Source organism: Lates calcarifer, linkage group LG7_2 (genome assembly GCF_001640805.2).
Source record: "Lates calcarifer isolate ASB-BC8 linkage group LG7_2, TLL_Latcal_v3, whole genome shotgun sequence".
NCBI lineage: Eukaryota > Metazoa > Chordata > Actinopteri > Centropomidae > Lates > Lates calcarifer.
In genome coordinates, this window is record NC_066854.1 from 11,085,153 (window position 1) to 11,107,604 (window position 22,452).

The window sequence follows — 22,452 nt, forward strand, 5'->3', positions numbered from 1 at the left end:
AGAGTACTCAGTGTAACCTTTGCATGCTTCAAGAGGGGACGTAACCTCAGCTCTGTAAAGCAATCTGTATGTGTGTGTGAGTGTGTGTGTGTGCGTGTGCACAAGGGGGCATGCATGTGTACACTCTAAAAATAAGTCACTTGGAATCCATAGGCATTTATAATTCATAGGAGCTAAGTATTATGTTCTAGAAAGCATAATGGTTGGACTTGTTTAGGCAATATAAGAATGAGAGGAGGCTTGTGTATGTGTGTGTGAAGGACATGACAAGAAAGAGAGAGGGATGGGGATACTCAGTCAGCCTGAAATAGATACATATAAGAAACACATTCCTAAAATTTGCTGTAAAATATAATTAATATAATATAATTAATTAATTGAATTAATTAAGCTGATAAGAGTAAGAGTGTGAGTACTTCTTTGTTCATAAGGTTAATCAATGTTTCTTTATGCATGTGCTGCTTTTTCAATGTTACATTTTTTACATTGTGTTTTACTCGCAACAACGGCTAAAGTCCATTAATGCAAATACATTTGAATTTATTCAAAGGCAGAGAGAAGAGCATGTGAATTGCAACGACATGACTTTGTGCTCTGTGCGTGTGTGTTTGTGAGGTGTATTGTACTACAAAAGGGTTGGACTATATAGAAATGACAACAAAAAAGCCAAGTACCAGTTTGTGTGTGTAAAAGTGTGTGTTCTCCGTATACAACATCACTTTGACGTTGTATGTTTGTCTATTTAAGTTTTAAATCTGAATTGAAATATAAGCATGAGAGTATCTACTTGTACTTTATGAGTCAGAGGGTGCTCATTTAATTTTTCCATTACTCTCAAAGGCATACATGAGAGTGTGATGAGGCAAAACAGAATGAACCATTTCAAAGTAAAATCAATCTGTTAATATGATTTTTTTCCCCTCCATTTCCCATTATCACTTACTTCTTTTCTCTCACAATCTGCCTGTCACTCTTTTTTCTCCATTTCCTTATCTGTCTATCACTCTTTTCCTCTTTCATTGTCATTAAATTCATACTACTCCTCATTTGTTTTCTTTTTCAGTTGCCATTTTCTCGCTTTCCCTGGCTCTCCATTCAGCCTCAGTGAGCCTGCCGTCTCTCTCTCTTCCTATCTGTGTACGTCTCTCTCTCTGAGAAATGAGCTAGCTGCTCAGGTTCTCTGCAGGAAGGCCACCTGACGTGTTATAAGTGGACAGATCAAACAGATCCCCAGTGCTGCTGCTGATGCAAATTTCTGCCTGTCTGCCTGCATATCCTGCCTCAGCAGAGGGTCAAAGACAAACACACACACACACACATATACATAGAAGCACACACACACACACTCACACAAACAGAAATAACATTTACATTTCTCAGTTGCACACTGGCATAGGGACAACCACGCAACACATGCACGCACACGCAAACACTAATGAGGTTCACAGATCTCAGTTCAGCACACTCTGAAGCAGCCACGGACAGACTCTGGCTCACACGCACGCACACACAAACACAGTCGCTCACACACAGCCTGCCGGCAGCATTAATTAGCAGAATGTTCTCTGTCCAACTAAATCTAATAAGCAGGCGATGGAGCTGGTTTATATGGTGCAGTGTAATGAGGGAAGGCACCTTTGAAAGACACTAAAACAACTTTAGTCAGAGCATCTCTGACCTGAATATTTATAGGGAGCTGCAGAGCAAAACATTGTTAAGCATCCTAATGTGATACATCAGGTGCCATTTCATCTTCGTTAGAAATGCATTTAGAAAAAAAATGACCTCTTCTGTCTTTTAAAAAGAAAATAGAAAAACAGCATGACTCAGCATTCTCCCTCCCCAACTCAAATCTACAGTCATGGATGGATGGACTAAAACAGAAAAAGAAACACAATCTGTTCTTTTCTGGTCTCTAATCCTCCGAGGATGGCAGATAGAGGAAAGTGCTGACTTGCAGTTTGTGAGAGAGGCAAAGAATCTCAAACTTTGGCAAGGTGAGAGTGAGTTGATAAACACAGGACTGCCAATCATCCACATAAACATCACAAATCCTTGAGCCAAAGCAGAGTATATCATATATATATATATATGACAGGCTGATAAGCCTACCGCGCTGCTAGGGCATTGTTGTACTAGCCTGGCGTGTCAAAGTCAAGCCACATGCCTTAAGCCTGAGTGGAAACGTGGGTCTTATCGATTTAAACATTTTCCACTCGGCTTCATTTCCTCACTGACGCGGTGCAGCCTACCTGGATTAATAGGGCTACCTGGTAATCTGTTGCTACACAGATGGCTCGGCAGGATGACAGCACAGTATGGTACCAAGTGCATACGCAGAATATGCCAAATCACAGCATGCTGAGGGGTTCTTTAATGTTTTCAGACCAAAGCTGCATTGTTTAGTGTCATCTCTTTTGAAGAAAGGACTACTCTGGTACTGTGGGAATTCACTTATAACTCAGATAAATCGAAAGATTAAAGGAGGCAGATCTTCATACACAAAGTCACCTCCACGCCAGTTGGTTTTGGACTGCATGTGTATCCAATAAACTACTTGGATGACTAGTCTAACCACAGACATTAGTCATGGAATAAACACAATTATATGTGCAGACAGATGGATAAATGTGGCTACTCATCCAAAACATACTGGAGAAAAGCTGATATTCTGCATAAGACACAGTGAAGGTGACTTTTTATGCCTAAATTTTTCTGTGGGCTTATTTGACCTTGAAGTTTGGACTGACAGCAGCACCACTGTTGGAGCTGAGGAAGTTCAGATGAGGACAGTCTTATATTGCACTGATACACCACTGACCAACTGTTCCCACAGAGCTGTGTCTTCATTAAGCAGAGCTATCCAATACACCACACACACACACACACACACACACACACACACAACTATGACAATACCTCCCTGTTCACCTCTGTTGACTTATCCTGTGCCTCCTGCCACCTCCCCATTCTTCCCTTAAAGTTAGACTAATTACACTCTATCAAGGTTATGTCATTTGGGTCTCATTTTAAGCTTGAGAGCTCACTGTTCCTCTGTGGTAAAGGTGATGCACAGCCCATTTCATTCTGCTGAATTGATTATTAAGAAGTCACGGTTTTGTTTTTGTCCATTTTTTATGGAGATGAGTTAGAGGTGAAAACACTTGGCTAATGTTCAAAATCAGACCATGGGCTTGTTGCACACTTTTTAATTTTCACTAAAGACATAAAGGTCCTCCACCTATTTGTGGCTGTGTCTATATTTAAAAAAATGATTCAGTTCAGTTTGACAGTTCTTCTCATAGTTTTTGTAATGTCTGAAAACAGCACTAATTTAACTAAAAACATCTTAATCAAATATGATCCTGATGACTTTGATAACAAAATGGTGGGGATGATAGAATACTTGATCGTTAGATTAACCACCAGCAGTGGTGGAAGACATATTCACATCTTTTGTGTAAAAGCAGCAGAAGCACAATGCAAACCTGCTTTCTCAAGTAAAAATACTACATTTTAAATTCAAGTTGTACAAGTATATGAGTTGGTATCTTGAGCAGCAAGATTAAAAATAAAACTTTCAGGACTCAGAGCTTCCTGTTAGTTCTGTTGCAGGACAGTTACACTTTATCTTTCTATTTAGTACATGGTGACCTCATGTAATCCACAGTCTCATCCTGTCAATCAGCCATATAGTTGTGTGGTTATGCAAGGGCCTTCAATCTATAATAATGCATCACATTTTATTAGTCAAACATGTTTTGTATGTCAAATTGTAAAGAGTAGATAAAAGTACATTAGCATGAGATTGCATGCACAAAATTACTGTGAAGCTACATAAAATGGACTTAAACTTGTACAGTGCTTGCAAATACTTTTCACACCTGGATGTCAATTTTATGTGGTACATTACAGTTTTGGATAAAGAGGACTTTGATGATTATGGGTTATCTATTCCTTATATTCTGCTCTATTATTACATCACAGTCATATTTCCTTGTAGGTCATTACTGCTACATTTTGCACACTCTAAGGAAACTTGAATAATTGAACAAATAGGATTTGTTGAATGTGCGAGTGCATGCTAATAGGCAGTGCAGTGAGAGGAGTTTTAGTTTCAAGATACTGGAAATTTCATTAGATTCTATTTCCACTATCAATAATTAAGACAATGCAGCTCCACATGCGCTTGGTGACGGTGGACGGCTAGCAACAGCGCAGACCATGCACATACACATCGATCAGTTAGTGTGATTAAAATGTATCTGGTCGAGTCCTTCCTCTCTCTTGTTCTCACTCTCTCTCTCTCGCACATACACACACACACACACACACACACATGGACAGACAGGTTTAACATCTGCTGACTGGTTGTGTCTGACAGTGATTGTGGGATAGTGGCATATGGGAATCTTGATAGCCCTCATTTGGAGGAACTGCTGCCAAGAGTATCGCAGTCAAAATCATTTTAAATTGCAGCCTGTGCTTTTTGCCCTGGCCCTAATAGACGTGGTGTGTGTATGTGTGTATGACATTAGGTGTGTGTGTGTGTGTTTGTGTAATGTGAGTGACACTGATGTGAGCTGAGCCTCCAGCAGCAGGGAGCTGTTGCTTGGTGCTACACTACTTGAGGGGTTACGTTGAAACCCACCCTCCCGCTCTCTCTCTCTCTGTCAAAAGCTTAGCAGGGAGCTTCTTCACCTTGGCGGGGCTAATTGTTATCAAATCAACATATCCCGGGCGCTCTCTGACCCTGCGTTCATATGTCACTGTCTCAGTCAATCACTGCTGCGTTACTGTTGTCTCCTCTTTGACTTTACATCAAAAGGTGAGTGAGACAACATTGTTTTGTGAATGACAATGCCGTGTATCCCTGTGCAAGCTACACAAGTGCAAACGAGTCAATTGTCCTCGTGTTGAATCTTGTTTTAGGGAAAGAAAAACTACAGTAATTCTGTTAACTTGTCACTGGTAGGGCAAGCCTATAAAGTTAAATATGAAAAGTTAAATATGAGATCTGACCTTCTTTCAGAGGAAGAGGAAGGCTTAGGTTTTTGTCTACCATTCTAGGGAAATGTGATCCCTTCCCCTTCTCCCCTGGGAACATTCAGTTGTACTAAGAGCTGTTTAACTCTGATGCTGGCTCTCTAATCCTGGAGGGAGAGCGCTACCTTATCCCCAGGGTTACAATATCATCAGTGGCGGCGCGGTGGCTCGGCAGAGACTGTTCCATAAACAAAAAGGTCGCATGTCAAATCACTGCAAGAGAAGTTTGTCCATCAACAAAAATGTCCATGAGCAAAACAACAAATCCCAAAAACACCTCGCCTCCAACATCACTGTTACTGCAAACACTGAAACATATAAACACTACAAATGGAAAAATTAATAATAAAAAGGAAGAAATGAGATCCTTGGGTTACATGTTGTGGCTGTAAAGAAAATGAACTATAAGTGACTGAAAATCATTTTCATCTACCCAAACTCTAAAGGTTATCACTCCCACAGCAAGGCAATTTGTTCTTTTATAAATTCAGTGGTCAATATGTTACCTCGGCTCAATAACTCAATAGCAGACTCTTGACCAATTACGACAACACACTGTGGAAAATAAAGGTAGAAACATAGTATATATATGTATATATATGATAATCCCTCTCAGTGCCCCTACTTTGATATAAAATACAAAAATTAAGAAAATGTGTCTATTGCAATTATTGCATTGGTACAAGAACTAATGAGTTATAGAAAATCGGTTACAGGTCAAAAATCCATATTATGCATCTCAGCTCCCATGTACCACTGTGCAACTGCCTTGCCTGAACTGATAGGACCTGTGGGTGTGCTATAGTGATACACTGCGGTCTTTGAGAACGTGGGGGCAGACAATATTGCCTGCACTAGAAAACTACAGAGACAAAATCAATGTGGAGAGCCCACGATGAGAACAATCCAGGCATCAAATTAAACAGAGCATCACATGTTTGAGTTTCACAAACTTCAAGGTCATTACGTCTTCTTCCAGCATCTATTTGTAAGGCAACTTCAACTGTCTGAGTTGAAGTTGCTGAGGCTGCTAAACTATCAGATGACAAGATATTAGAATGCACTCTAAGTCAGGCAAATCCTCAGTGAGGTTTTCATTTCACTGATTAATCTCAAATTAGTTTTAATTAAATTAATTAAAACTTCCCATGTGGTGGATTTAAATCACTTGAATATCAATACATGAAACAGGACAGAAATTGAGAGACTATTCAAATATACATTTTTTGAAATATGTGTAGGCCTCATACGCCAACAAATAGATGCACACTAAAGTTTAGTCTGTGTTTTAACGGAGAATGAGTCAGAATGGAGAGTATAACATGGATAATTGAGTCACAGACTTAATACACTATGCTGTTCTTTTTTTTCATGTATTCATTTTATTTGTCATTGTGTTCTGTCTCCAAATGTTAAACAGAACAGAGCAGCAGTGTGTGTCCAGTAATGCCTATTCCTATTATGAAATGTAGTTGAACTTTTATTGACCCTTAAGGATAAGTGGTATAGATAATGGATGGATAGAAGAAACTCGACTTTTATTTTCCTTTGTATGCATTTTATTGTTATACCTGGAAACTGGAAAAAGGGGCTCAGTGTGTCGTCCCTGTTAATATAAATCTTTCATGCTGAAATTCCATTATTATGTAAAGTGAATCGTCATTGTATTTTGTGTTGACTCGCTGTTATCAGATTGGTGACGGTGAATGAGAAGATAATCTAAGGTCACACAGCAAGTCTTAAGCAATTCATGGAATACAACAGGACACTGCAGGAATAACAGGAATAATCTGCCTGAGGCTTTGGGCACCATGCGGTGTCACTGCAAAAGGTTATCTGGGAGATCATGGTGGGTGATGGAGGGCTCTGTGGACTCTGTCAAACAGCAAGCTGTGAACAGTGCCATAAATACACTGTTTATCATTATGAATGTGGATAAAACACAGACTTGACAGATGGCGCGGGAGACAAGATACCACGGAGTAAAGTGACTTGGATGTGTTAGAAAATAAAAGTTGAGCTATCACTATTCAACAAAAAGAGAAGAAAAACACCACATGGCTACTTATTAAGTTTTAGATGCTATACATATTTAAGATTTTTTGCATTTGCTTCATACAGAAGAAGACAACGCAGCAGACCTTGGTCAGAGGCATGATGTTGTGTCCCTTGCCATGTCAGCAAAAACCATGACATTCACTGAACAGTGAAATCATGAGGATTAAGTATAATTGCTATTTTACTGATGTGTGTGTATGCACATGTAAATGTCAATGTGTCCCTCTGAGACCATTAGGTTTGTTCTGGATTTTTTTCCATGATGAATGGTGGTCCTCCTGGACCTCAGTGTAAAAGCCTTTGAAACACTTTTCAGAATTTCACTGTCCAATACATAGGTACACTTTGTTTCTTGCTTTTTTCTTGACAAAACATTTTTGTGGGACATTGAAATGGTTGTGAGCAGACGTTCTGAAGTGACTTCCTCCTTACATAAAATAAGGGTGTGGTTGCAGATGTTTTGTCATCTTTTTGTGTCTTTTATCTACTCTATGAGCTATTCCTAAGAAAATGATAAAAACCTAGCATCACTATGGCCGACTCACAGGCTAGCAAGCTCCCGATACCTGCATTAGCTGAGAAAGCAAATACAAGGAGGATGTAGGTGGAGGGCAGGGGGGAGTATGACAGAGCAGTGACAGGGAACGGATGGAGGAGCTGAGAGGTTCACTTTGGACCCCCATGCTAGTGCTAACTTGATTTTCCAGAACTTCAACACTGAAGCTCTTTGATTTAAATGCAGCATCATCCCACCTTTGGAGAATACCTCTAACTCACCATGAGAGATTAGAGTTTCACATGTGCAGAGTTTCTCTCATCGAGTTTGAAATGCAACGAGCACAAGAGAACAGAAACGATGCAGAAATACTGTACACTTTTATGTGAGGATGGAAATGCTTAAGATTTCCAACTGTTAGTTTATCTATAAGCATCTGTATTTCCCATGATCATCTTTCTCTGTTTTGTTTTCTCCAGTTAAAGTAAAAATAATATAGTTTGCTTTAAAAGAAACAAGAGAGTGCTACTGAAGCTGTGAATACTCTGATGGCTGTAACATGAATACAATACACTACCTGTGTCAGTATTTTGCAAAGACTAGATTTAAACAGACTGAACTGAACATAGGCTGACAAGAGGCCATGACATATAGAAGGAAATGCAATTACAGTAGCACTGGGCTGTACTGTAAGTGCTCCTGCAGATGCTGAAACACATCCGATGAAAGAACACTGTAAAAGCTTGACAGGCTTCAGTTCCTGTCTCCCTTGTCTGATCACAGCACTGCAAACCTAAATTACTTTTGTCAAATTGTCAAGGAACCAGCAATCTGTACTGTAGACCTGTCAGCCAAAAGGAGAAGAATGAGAAAAATACAAAAACAACAGTCTCGGTCAACACTGTCTCGGCTGGACAGAATGAGTTAAGAGGATTCAGATGGACAAAGACAAATCATACCCTCAGAAAAATGTCAGAGTTGGACCATCATGGTCCAACGCCTTGATAATGTGTGGATGTCAGGTTTGGTTGAGAGTACGACTAGCAGTGATGAAACAGGTCAGTGGCCGTAGGCTGTCCCCTCTGACTGTAAGAGCTTGCTGATTCAATCTCCATCAAAGTGACTCTGCAGGCGTAGCAGAGGGCTGATCCCTGACTGGCATTTAGTGGTGGGCTTGTAAAATCGGGCCAATTCATGAATGTAGGCTTTCACCTAATTCAGCTGGTAGAAATAATGATTGAGTCATCTGAACCAAACAGTCAAACACTGACTGCTGTGGGGCTTGAGCATGAGTATACTGTACTAACATCAGCACATAAATGCTCTTACTGAGCATCAAGTCGGCCCGCACCAAAAACCAAGGAGGGTCAAAGAACACTTTGAAATGTAATGAACATCTTGAGGGAAAATGCTGATAAAAATATACACTTACTAATATTTTAATTCCACAAATATACTAAAAATGGACTAAAAGTCGAACAACACCCACATGAATGAAAACAATCAGGCCAGTATGTGATCTGATGAATGAAAGGGGCTGAAAAAATGAATGGCTGTTCATTCACAGATGTGCTCTCCACATATCCAATCTGTGAATGAGAGAAAAGCAGGGATCATGGACTGAAATCACATGCTGACAAATATGAGTGGTTGACTGGGGAGAGGGTTGAGTCAACACGTTTATGAATAAACCGTTTAACTCTCACGTGAGACTCTTTAATGCCGGGATTTCTTAACATTAAAAAAAATTGATATTCTCTGGAAAAATAATCTTACTTGCTCACACTGAGCTCATCGTTTATATCTCAGCTGGATGGATGGTATCTCACATGCATGGAGCTGTCTGATGTGCAGCTGTAGTGGAGTGGGTGGGGGTGTGAGACCCTCAATAAGGCAAGAATGAGGAGAGACAGGGGGGATGGGGAGCTGCAGAGTGAGGTGTTTGAGCCAGAGCAGGTTGGGGGAGGGGGCTGTCAGACTGTTTACTGTCTGTTTGTGGTAATACCATCCCATAATGGCAGTGCGTGTGTGGGCTTAATCCATAGATCCAACATCAGAACGACCTACATTTATTCACTGGCACGGTGCCTGCATACTGTGGCTGTGAAATAGATTTCATTACTACAAGTTGAGGTTAAACTGGTGTATGTGGCTGATATTGGCAATCATAAACTATGGTATATGAGACAGTTACATGGCTGAGTGTTGATATAATGTCCATAGCAGTCTGTACAATTTGTAATTAAATTACTAATCTTCTTTGCCCATTTTTATGTGTATAAAAACTCCAACTAAAAGCCTGATGAATCATCTCCCTGCCCATAAGAAATATCCAAAAACATTGAAATCAAACATTTTGACAGGTATCAATGAAATGAAACAGTGGAATTTTAAGTTATTACAACACAAAATCTCTGTCTTTCAAGTCTCAAAGACCCATATGAATTATTGCTTTTCAAAATGCTAATTAGATGCAACCTGGCACAGACTGAGAGGACATTACTTACAACTACAGTACAGAGGAAGGTGTCTGATTTCATTAGATCTTAACTGATTTTTGTTTGAGAAAGTCTAAACTTTGTTCTGAAGATATCATCTTAATGATGACGTACAGTATGTACAGTCTTGTAGTTCATTTAAATGTCAGGATGACCCTCTAAGAGAAAATGATGTCAAGATCTGTGACTTTAAAGAATGACCCAACAAGGAAGTGATGGAAAGGGGATGGCCACTGAAGGAATGGGTTATTGATCCAAATTACCTTTTTACAAATTAAGGGCAAGGTGTCATGAATTTCAAAACAAACAGGTGAAGATGGAACAGCAGCAAATAATGTATCTGTCTGTGAACAGTCATTATTTTTATATAAGGGACATCATGATGAATTAGCAATGCTAGTGGCGTGGCTCTAAGAATGGCAACGTCAGTGTGTCAGCCAGTCCATCACTGAAATATCTCAACAGCTATCAGATGGACTGTCATTTGTACAGATATCCATGTCCCCCACAGGATGAACAGTAATAACTGCAGTGATCCCCTTACTTGATTGGTTATTTCCAGGCTCAAATCAAACACAGCCAACATGCCGTGACTTAGCACAATCATTAAAGGAAATACTTTCAAATAGTTCTAAATTCAAATGGACAGCACCCTGGTGCAGTGGTTAGCACTATCACCTCACAGCAAGAAGGTTCTGGGTTCAAACACCTCAGATTTGGCTTTTGATGGCAGTTTCAGGATTGTGTGACTGGGTCCCAGTAGTCTGCTCTGCTCTCCAGCTTTGAGCCCCATAGGCAGACATGCCAGGATGAATTTTAGGGCTGCAATGATACATCATAATGGTTGCCAGGACAACACTATGCTGTACTGCACAGAGACTTTTTTCTATAGGGATGTGAACATGAGGGTGTGACAGGCAGGAGGAAATTCATCTGAATAGCTCAAAAAATAGACAGTGAGGTGTGTTAAAATATGACTGGAAATGTTCAGCTGGGGCATATGTGTATGTTACATCCCTCAGTTTCTCTGCTTTAAACCACTCAAGTTTATAATGGCAGCAACTGAGGAGAGTAACTACAAATCAGCTTTCCTTGTAAACGACCAATCTGTTGTTGTGGAGCATTTCCCTCTTGCCGGCAGCCTGAGGAGACCATTGAACAGGCTCATTATAAATGAGATCCACTGTGAGGCATGAACATAGAGGAAATCGAAGCCTTTGCTACAACAAATCTGTCCATGTCACTTTAGATTGAGGGTGGGGGGCTTGCTCATTACACTGGTCTCTCACAGCCTCAAGAGAACTGCTGAAAGCAAACTGGACAGCTGTATTCAAAGTCTTATTTTATGTGTCGAGCTCCTTTATTTTTGTATCCTTTTTAAGTTTAGTCTTTGTTTGATGCTGCAATAACCAAGTCTATTTTAAGGGTAGTCAACTGAGAATAAATTTACTTAGCCCTAAAGAGGTAACACCCCCTCCTACAGAGAGACAGACAAAGGGTGTTTGAGACAGAACTAGGGCCATCCATAATTGAAGCAGCTCTCAAGATGCTGGACTGGATTCAAGAGGGTGTTCCCACAGTGGAAGAAGCGCTCTGATATTCAGCTGCAACTGATTTCTCTTTGACACCTTCATTTAGTCTCTCTTGCCTGCTCACTCACTTCATCCTTCACAGACACACGTCAAACTTAATTTTCATTGAACCCTTTTTCCTACATCCTCACACTCCCTCCGTCTCATTTATGTGTCTAATTTTGTCTTTGTGTTGCTCCCTCTCTCCCCCACTGCATCTGCTTTCTCTGCATTTCCCCCTCTTTCTCAATCTGTCTTCCTGCATATGTCTCTCACAGATACTTACTGGTCACTGTCTGCTCTCAAACACAGCTGAACCTGAGAACGTGAAAGAGACTTCGGGTGAAACAGAATAAAAGCTTATCTTGTTTGCACAACGGTGGATCTACAAGAATTGCCTTTACAGAGAATGGTTTTCATTCCAGAGTCACACCATCAAACTCAAGATCGCTTCAGGCAAAAAACCCAAGTCATATCCTCATCACTTATCATGTGCAGTTTGCTCAGAAGTTACAGAGCCCCATTAACTAGTTACTTGTTAATTTTAAGAATAGCTCACAAAACATAAGGCTGCATCTATAGCATCTAAATCTACTGCAAGAATAATGTCCATCATAAAGACACTTATTATGTATCTGTTATGTCTGTTGTATAACCTAATATATAGAGTTTCAGTAGTTTTGGAATATCAGCCTTAAAACAAGGACAAATAAAGCAGATCATTTCACTGCTATCAAGACAATGACATGGACAAATTTAAGATAAGAGCTTAAATAATTAGTTGAATAAGTGATTCATCTATAGACAGAAAATGAATCAGCATGGATGGGTTCAGATAGCAGGTTCCATTGTGGATCCAGTTCCAAGATGTTAAAGACTGTCCAGATTTGTAGCCAATCTTTCACTCTCTCTTAGTCTCTTCTGCTTCTTTCTGACATCAGGTATATTCAAGAAAAAATACCTGGTGATGTATACAAACACATGCTAGCTCCGCAACACAGCAGATAACAAGACATGTGGCATACTGTTTTGCCTTAACTTAAATGTTCCAAAGTCTGAGTACACTTCGACAAAGTCAACCAAACAACTACAAAATGAAAAAGTGCCCAAGTCCATTGCTTAAATATTTATCTGGAGTCCAAGCGAATAAGGCATTCTGATAATGTGAGAAGGACAACTGCTCCGCCTCAGCTTACCACCAATGTTATGCCACATTCAGTGACCCATCAGATTCTGTGACCTGTAGCAGTGCAGCAACCATTTCATGCAGAAAAATCTGCCATTTATTTAGTTGATATTTGCTGAATTATAAGACTGAATTAACATTATCTCCACTGTGTTGTTTTCACTTCTGCAGCTGTAGTACAGCCCCTCAGTGAGGAGCAGAGACAGCAATACAAAATATGAGTCAGGACAGGGTTAATGAATGTCACTGAGTAGTGACAAAGGTGGTAGTGAAAGGTTTGATACTCAGGGAAATAAGAACAGTACTTTTTTTTATCTAAGAGATGTCTCGACTCTCCACCAAACGTACTACCTAAAATGATTCAATAAGGGATCTGAAGAGAGTCAGGCTCAGCGGAATCTGGAAGTGGATGGATGTGGATCTGGACTGCATTCAGATTCCGTATATGTTATCAAACCCCACCCCCTATTAATCAGCAAAACAGCTGCTGCTTGTCTTTGTCTTACATGATAGTACACTGGTAATCTTTCTCTGTTTTGGACTGTTGAGCAAAACAAGCAGTCTTAATCAGTACAGTAGTACATTACATAGCTAAACAAGTTGACGTTAAAAAAAGAATCATAAATCGGTTGCAGGGCTGATGGTGGTTTTTTCCATTAACTGCATGATTCTGAAGGATAACATCAGGTATTCTTAGCATACATTTATTAACAGTGATAATGGGTGTTCATCACAGACTGAAGCTTCTGCACTGATATTAGACGCTTTAAAGGCAAGAAAAATCTCTAAGTGAGCATCACTGAAGCACAAGCAACTTTAATCTATTTATAGCGTGACATTTTCAGTCTTATTTGCTATTTGCAAGTGAGAGCTTTAACTATATACTGGCTTATGGATTTTTTGATACACCAAGGACCCTAAGAGTCTGCTCTTTAGTATGGAAAGCAAGACACTGTGATTATTCTATTTGAATCGCTGAATGGAGAGGCAGACAGAGCAAGTGTTGCTGAGTAAATATGTGTTGCGCTGTTTAGAACTGTTTATTTTTACTCCGTGATTTTTGAAGCTGTCATTAAGACTAGGATTTAAATGCTTAATCTCTAACTTGGGCAATTTATCTGCAGCATTCATTAACGAACAAAGGGAGCATCGACTATGCTGTTAGTTGTAGCTGCAGTGCATTGTTCAGTGACAGATCTGAGGCAGGTAGTCTGTGCTTCGTGAACAGCTGTGGTTTTATCATTTGTAGTTGTTTTAGATGAGAACAGATCATCTAGCAAATCACATTTCTCACTATTTCATTGTCCAATTATACTGTGAATCTTGAGCATTTTAACAGTGTGACCAACCATTATTTTCTACAAAAGCCTGCCAGAGGGAAACAAACCCCAAACCCATAATCTTGGCCACATTCCTGCATTTGCTGTGAGGCTGCATGATAGAGCGACTTTGTCACTGGATAACTGAATGGAAATAATTATTTTAAGGTCTTCTCCTTTTGCTCTCAAGTAGTAGTTGAGAGCAAAAGTCTGAACACATGATGCTCTGTATGAAAGTCCCTCAGTAATTTTTTAAATGATGACATCTATGGTAGTAACCTGCTGAGATTCTGGATTGGAGAATGTATCATAGAGACAGTCATCCCCCGACATTGTGGAGCCATATATAAAGTTTATTTGAAATGTTTTTACAGCTGTGGTTTGCTATCTGAAAATCCAGTGTTAGGGAAAAAATGGTGGTACTGTGTGTTGGCACAGAAAAGTTTCTGATGACTAGGCACAAGTGGAATCATTTTCATGTTACATAAATCTGCAATACTAAGTACTAATGTGAAAAATATTAAATATGTTTAATGAGATTAGCATGTTAAGGATTATATATCCGCAAAGTGATGGTATACCCATCACCACTTATCCAATCTAAATCTGTTTGAAAGTTTGGCCTTGAAATAATTACTGGCTAATTTGTTTGTTCTTATGAGTCACTTAATTCATCCAGCATGCATTCGGTTGGCAGAGTTTTTTCTTTTATGTGATTCAAATTGTGTGAATTTTTTTTCATCATCTGTCTTAAACAGATCTCGCGTAGTACACCCACACACTCCAGTCTGCATATCTTACGCACACTACATTATGCATAATGCCTACTGCAGTGTCCTCTTGTTTTGTCACGCAGGCACAGGTTTGTTTTTCCACTGGGTCCAAATGGAAACAAAGACTAAAATGCAAAACTATCTGGGATGATGACACTACAACGCAGACCAAGATAGCACAAACTTTGTCTCTCTAGATGTGACTGAGATAAATAGAGGACAGTTCAGATAACACATCTAGGTTATTATTAAATACTTTAACCAGTGCTCACATTACATACAGTTCAGCCTTAGGCCATGGAGGTGAAAAATTACTTAGAAGATCAGAACACCAGTTACAGGTATCTCTTTGTATTTCTAAAAATGAAAAATCACATATGTCAACACAACATCTTTAACAGTGATGTTAAAGATGAAGTAATAACAGCATGAGAGAACGCTTTAGGAAAATATGTGAAACTGTGAGGGGCAGCCCTTGACAAAAATCAAAATGACACAAAAGTCAAATTCGTGGCTCTTCCTGAGTTTAAGAGATTGCTCTTGGAGTAAGTGCAGTAAACAGCTCAGCATCTAAATGTCAAGCCCAGGGGTTTAGAATACATTTTTGCCACTTTAATGACAACTACATCTCCTATAGAGGTCAGAGAGATATATGCACCCGAAGGACAAAAGACCAGAGTTTCAGCGAAAGCGCAAACCATAAAGCATTAAGAATGTACCAGAGATTGTGCTGACGAACAGATTCTCCTTCACGGACTCCAAAGGACAGTGGGCGCTGCGTTTATGAGGACCCTGGGTCACAGGATTAAAGAGGAGAAGATTGCCTCACAGAAACCCCCAATGGTCCACCACGAGACCAGCAATCCGCTTGCCGCAATGACATATCCCCTGGAATTCCAATACAGGAGACAGTAGAGATAGGGGCTGAGAGCTGTGTGTGTGTTAGATAGGGAGAAGGACAGAAGAACCTACATCTAAAATGAAACTGTTTCTCAAATGGCTGCTACAAAGAATCCATTTAATTCTGTTTTACTTGTCTTGCACCTGGTTTTCATTCCTGCATTGTTTCCACTGTATTGTTCAAAATAACACATCTGCCCATTGCTATCTTCTTCAAAGATATACTATTAAGATGTCTTTTCCCACTGGAGCTGGCTGCCTCTACAATTTTAACTCAGATTTTCATCATGCAAGCGCTGCACAGTGAAAGATTATAAATGGTTACACATACTAGAAGTGTTTGAAACACAATAACATGCCAGGGTTTTTAAAATATAACACTTTTCTTCTCTAATTTAACTTAGTACAAACTATGGAGACAGAAACTTGTGTCAAACGATGATCTGTAGTATGATGAATTATAGAGAAATATTTGATTATTCTGAAACAGAGATTACCAAAACAATCTGCCTGGCTGAAACAGATATATGACCTTCCCTGGAGAATGTGAGTCAGGTGAGAGGAGAACACTGAGGTAATTAGAGGCACAGGATACAAAATGTTAATGAGGCCTTTTTTCCCGCTGCAGGGTCCGACAGTCAGAAGCCCTCCAGCTCTTTTTATCCAAGTCTCCTGTGGGCCAGCCAGTGGAGGGAGGGCATTTGGCCGTCATTGATTTCCCCTCTCCAATGCACCGGTTTTGAAGATCAATGCAACATGAAGGTATTTGTGTCCTCATTAATGCTGTTTGCTCAGCGGATCAATGCAGACTGAACCCCCAGCTTGGCTTGGCTGACTATACGACGGCCCAGGGAGGTATCTGACCCGTTACAGTGAGGTCTGAAGTACTTATATTCCTCACCTCACTAATAGTACAGTATAATACACTCCATGAAGAGTAAATGTCCTTCATTCAAAACGTACCTTTACTAAAAGTAGTTAAATATTTTCGACAAAATGAACTCAGAAGTAAGAGTAGAGTACTTGTGGAGCTTGGTGCTGTTCCCCTAACATTGCTTTCTGGTCTTATAGCCTTCAGACAACATTTTTGTTGGGTTAATTAACTCAGCAAACATTCCCAGAAGGTTTCTACATAACGTTATGTTGTTGTTACAGTTCACTAATGAGGGTGCTCAGTAATAGTTCCTGTGTGCTGATTTTTAAACATACCGCCACAGAAAATGTGTCTTAAAGGAGCTTATAACAACACAATGCTCTGCTAAGTTTACAACAATGCTCTTGGAAACACATTTAGTATCACAAACCTTATTTGCAAGAAAGTTCTCCTTCCATGAGAAAAATATTGCCACAAATGATATAATGGCACTGTAATGTACAACATGACTAGCAGCTATAACTGTCATATAAATGTAGTGGAGTAGAAGGTATAAAGTTGTACAAAACAGAAAATGGTACTTGAGTAAGTGTTCTTGAAATTGTTTGTGACATTTGTGGCAAACATAAAAAGACCACACTGCATTTGCAATCACAGGGGCAGGATCTCATCTCTAGCACTGGCGAAAACAGGGATACTGTCGTATTTATGATACTGACTGAGCTTCTTATTTGGTCACTACGGTGCCGTTTCAGACCAGTCAAAGTTCAGCAAAGACGATATAAGCCAAGGCTCAGTTGTATATTGACAGCTCATGGGCTACAAGCTAAAACACAAAAAACATCTCCACTCTGCCCATACCCTCTAGCGTTTTTCTGTAACTTTATCTCACTCTTTCAACCTTTGACCCCTCACATCTGTGTCTCCAAGGATACTATCATTGTGACGGTTCTGCAAACCATCTTCAACCGCATCTACGTCACCTCTCCCTGAGTATGAATTACACACACACACACACACACACACACCCACACACCCATACACACAGAGAAGTAGTCAATCTTTAAAGACCACATCATCATCACTGCTCCTATCACACATCAAATGTCAAAACAAATTCTCCTGACAGACTCTTATTTCATTATCCATCCATCCATCCATTGTTTCAGAGAGATAAATGTGAACCCTGTCTTCAGATCAAGAGTCTTAGGTTTCTCCTGTGGCAAATTTTTTTCGCCTAGTGTCAAGTTAGCTAGTGGAGACAGGCCTTACATGAGCAATAATTGTTAAATATTGAGCTAAAAATCCATATATTTGGCATTATAGAGTGAATGCTTTCTAATGTTTACAGATGTTTTGGTACTAATTGTTATTAAGTAGCTACCACTGTGAGAAACTGCTCCGAATACAACCCAAACCCGTTTTGCCCCCTGATATATTTGGCACAATACATTGATACAAAATTGTTTTAGCTAACCTTTTTTTGTTCTGCAGAAATGATAAAGTGCATTCAATCCGATTATTAAAAAACTGCTGAAAAGTTATGAAAAGTTGCTCTAAACTTTTGTCTCAGCTTACGTGTGGCTGGTTGATTTTTATGTGATTAAAAATACCAAAACACACAAGCCACAGAATCAACAATCATCAAGGATACAACACAATAAAGCCTGATGGAGTATTTCCATTTTGTGCCACACATCTACAACACAATAACAGATAACCACACATGGCTGATTCACACATAGGTCTTATAAAACTATTAATCTTTGTATCTGCCATGGTGAAACTTCACCAGCCCTTAAGCGTTACGCAAGGAGGCTTAATCAGCTGAATACATATGTCATTGTTAGAGGTCACTGCATGAACTCTCCCTGAACCAGCACAGTTGATGTGGCTGGTTTAAACTTTCACTCTGGAGCTCGTCTTGTAACTCATCAAAACAATACCAGCTGTCATGCCAAGTCATGATCTGCATGCAATATTCATAAGCAGCATATGCACACCAGTAGATTATCTAAACTATGGAAAGGCTCTACAGATACAGTCAGTTTGTGATTACCACCAGTAGACTGAAGTGCTTACATTATAAAATGTAAATTAGCTGAATGAATGTTGAGTAGCATCTCTGTATAGTATACTGTACAGCAACTGATGCTATTTTCTGGAGATGATGAGAGGAGAAACAGAGAAACCACACGCTTCACTATCTTCATATTAGTCTTTAGGGAAGTGAGCTACATCCTTCCCAGGGTGCCCTGTGCAGCGCAGGCTAATGAACATCTTTCCCAGCCACCCAGTGCCTGCATCACTTCAAAACTGGACTTCACAGCAAAGGAAACCATCACAGCTGCTCTTCCCCCCCTCAGGGTTCTAAATGGGTGCACTCAGTGATTTGCTGCTGCAAAATGCTCCAGATAGAGCCGACTCAGAACTAAAAATTACCCACTGTGTACCTAGAGTGTTAGACATTGTAAAAGTCACCTATAACACATTTATCCTACATCTTTGCATCTAACATTAACACTGCAGACGGCTCTGTCTTGTGCAGCACACAACAAAACCAAACACTAAAACACAAAAAGTGTTTTTCAACCTTTCTTACGAGTCTAATGGTGGATACGAGACGTGACATGATGATTACTTTTAGAGAGGGACTGATAGAGTGTCAGTAGTTCAGCACTGTGCAATTTAAAGTGAGACTAGTGCAACCACTTTTTGTCATGTGCTGTACATTCCACCTGAGCCCACACAGACAGTCAGCAGCACTCACCATCCTTGCGGTGGTAGGTGATCTCCACCTTGCGCTCCTCTGAGCCCAGCAGCGCCTGGGCCACCTGGGCCACCGCGTGCCGGCTGGTGAACTGGCCGTGCAGGAAGTCGCAGGTGCACGGCTTCTGCATGACGTCCGGCCTGGAGAAGCCCGTCATTTCGCAGAAGCCGTCATTACAGTAGATAATAGCACAGTTCTGCACCCGGGCATTAGCTATGATGAATTTCTTATCTGTGAAGGTGTGGAGGAGAGATTGGAGGGAGGAGAATGTTAATGTGTTATTAAAAATCACTTGATACAGTAAAACACGAATGAATTAAAAAAAAATGAAAACACTTCACAAAAATATAAATACAGCTGCAGTAGGAGGATGTAATGGGTTTACATGGGATTATGGTCTATTACATCCTTTAATGTAGGTTCTAAGCTCTTCCTGTGAATAAAAATGAAACTTCATACAGGTTGGACTGCTTTATAAACATTCAAAAAATGATGTGATCATGAAAGCTTGACTATTGCACTTTCTAGAATGGGGTAGCCTTCAATTTGACATTTTATTTAAAGTAACAGAATGTGGTGAGAGAGAGGTGAGAGAGGTGGTTTTCCCACATTTTCAGCAGTAAAATCCAGATTTATAGCACAGCTGATGATGTTTACTCCTTTGCTTCATGCAGCAGGCCTCCAATACAGTGTGCAGCAACACTACACTGTAAATAATCTGTGGAAACTAAACCTAACTGGGGGATTTAATAAGGGCAATGAAGGTATTTTAGAGATATGATCTAAAAGTAATTAAATCCTTTAATCCTTGTTTTCCTATAGGCCGTTTTTAAACTGCAATTTTCACTGGAGCAGGAGAGTACAAGAAGTACTCTACTGCACTAGACTACCCAACTATAAAACAAACCAGGTGTTTGATAAGGTAGCCGGGTAATTAACTTGTAATGACTTTCGTGGACCTCTCACATATAGTTTATCAAAACCACTAGAATAAATAATTAGTCCATTGTAACCTAAGTGCATTACAAGCCTTGTTATAAAATAAGGCAGGGTTAGGCGGTTTCCTAACGACTAAATAATTGTTCTCAGCATGCAGCATGAGACACAAAAGACAGGCGGCACAACACAACGCACCCACACAGCACTGTACGCCAGAGAAAGGTACTCACTTTGTCCCTCGAATTTCCGAATAATTACTCCCAAAAATGTGTTTTGTGGCGCAACATGACCCCTCCGGACAGGCATGGTTCCCCTCCAAAAAATAATGATGATAAAAAATCTTTGGCTGTCCAAGTAAGAGCAAGCCGGTCCCCCAAAATGCCTTCCGTCAAGTTCTAGCGGGTGACAACCGAAGCCAGAGGGGCTCCCCGTTTTCTTTGTCACCAGTCAGTCATCCTCGTAGGAAAATCTCCCCCCTCGGCTTTTTCTCCCCCGACCCCCGTGTTTCCCTTATTTCAACTCCGATGCGTCCCCGGTTGAACGCATCGCAGAGGTTTCCCTGCGCTCCTCGCCGATGTGAAGCTGGAAAGAAAGGAGTCGATAACCCGCAGTTTAACCAACATTTCACCGTCGCTCCTCGAAAGCGCTGTGCGCGTTTGTAACGGCGCGTGGATGTGCGTGTGTGCGCGTGGGGGTCTATTGTTGTGAAGGGAAGACTGATGGTCTCTGAGGCCAATGGCTGAGAGGATGACAGACCAGAGAGGCGCAACACCGACACTGCGAAGGGAAAAACCCACATGAATGCGTAGACAAAGCGGCAGACGGAGAGATAGTAGAGGCAGGGCTGGCTGGTAACGGGAGTACTGTAACGCGTTACACCGAGGTTAGCTAACTACTCCATGTTTTGGTTCATGGGCGGGCGCATGTAAACAGTTTGTTATCACCTTCCAGCCCCTGTTGCCAGACTTAAGTCGAATTATTAAAATAATAGCCTACTTTCCATTTTTTTTCGACCTTATGTCATAAATTAAGACAGCTTAATGAGAGCTAGCCAGCTTAACTTTACAGAAAAAGTGATTCTTCAAGTGGAATCACTCACGTTACTTTGATTTTAAGATGCAAATGGTGCAGAGAAGCCGCATAATTCATCAGAAAGACAACAAATCACGACGATGAGTAATGAAATATTACTTTTGACACTAATGAGTGATTACTTTTGGCACACCTGTGACTTCTCCTGAGTCACGAGCCCAACAATACTGCTGAGAGGGGTGACGTCAGGGCAGCATACGCAGGTGTATCGCGTATCTCATTAAGGGAGAGCCCCTGGCCACGATTAGGCTGGACGGCCGCGTTTTGTAGCCTCGAGTTTCCGCTTTACTTTCCACACATTGTATAAAATGTGACAGGACTCCACTGTCACTGCCTGCGAGTTAAAAAATAAAAAGGCCCGCTGCTGCTGCACCACGAGGAGGGCGCTGGCCATGGTGCTGCCGAGGCATTTCACTTTTCCTCCCACTGGTGGTATCAGTACAACTTAGGCATTTTGGAAGCTGCTTATACAGAATGAGAAGGCAGGGGAAGGGCTTAGCGCCTTGCTCAAGGATACTTCAGCAGAAGATATTACATATTGTAATTGTAATATGGGAGGTTGTGGTCATCAAACTTGAGGCCACAAGACAACACAGTCTCTATATAAGCGGCCGCCTCTACTTCAATTGGGTTTGTGGAGAGTGGAATGTTTGGAAATCTACAAAAATGTGGATTACTTTAAGGACAAGTCTGTATAAATTGTACCGCACTTGAATGAATGTGGTGAATAACTCTCCACCATTGGATATCTTATGAATTCATGCAGGGAAATTGCTATTATTATCGCTTTACCTACTTTGTCATTTGAAAAACAGCATGGAGCTTATAGGGAATTTTTTGTTTGAGGGCACTTGAGCAAGGCATGAAGCATTAAACCCAGTCAACTGGTTGGACCGCAGTCCCACTAAACTTTAGAGAGACTTGAAATCC

General features: G+C 40.5%; 1 protein-coding gene across 3 annotated transcripts in view; it reads right to left on the minus strand.

Moving 5' to 3' along the window:
• Nucleotides 1–21,417, minus strand: part of kcnh7 (potassium channel, voltage gated eag related subfamily H, member 7) — a 64,408-nt gene extending 42,991 nt beyond the window's left edge. For all 3 annotated transcript variants that reach the window (XM_051066018.1, XM_018701720.2, XM_018701719.2), the window contains exons 1-2: nucleotides 20,661–21,417; nucleotides 19,492–19,722 (exon numbers count right to left, since the gene is read on the minus strand). In XM_051066018.1, coding sequence (XP_050921975.1) covers nucleotides 19,492–19,722; nucleotides 20,661–20,736 — 307 coding nt within the window. In that variant the 5' untranslated portion in view covers nucleotides 20,737–21,417. The remainder of the gene's footprint in view (nucleotides 1–19,491; nucleotides 19,723–20,660) is intronic.
• Nucleotides 21,418–22,452: the final 1,035 nt, after the last annotated feature.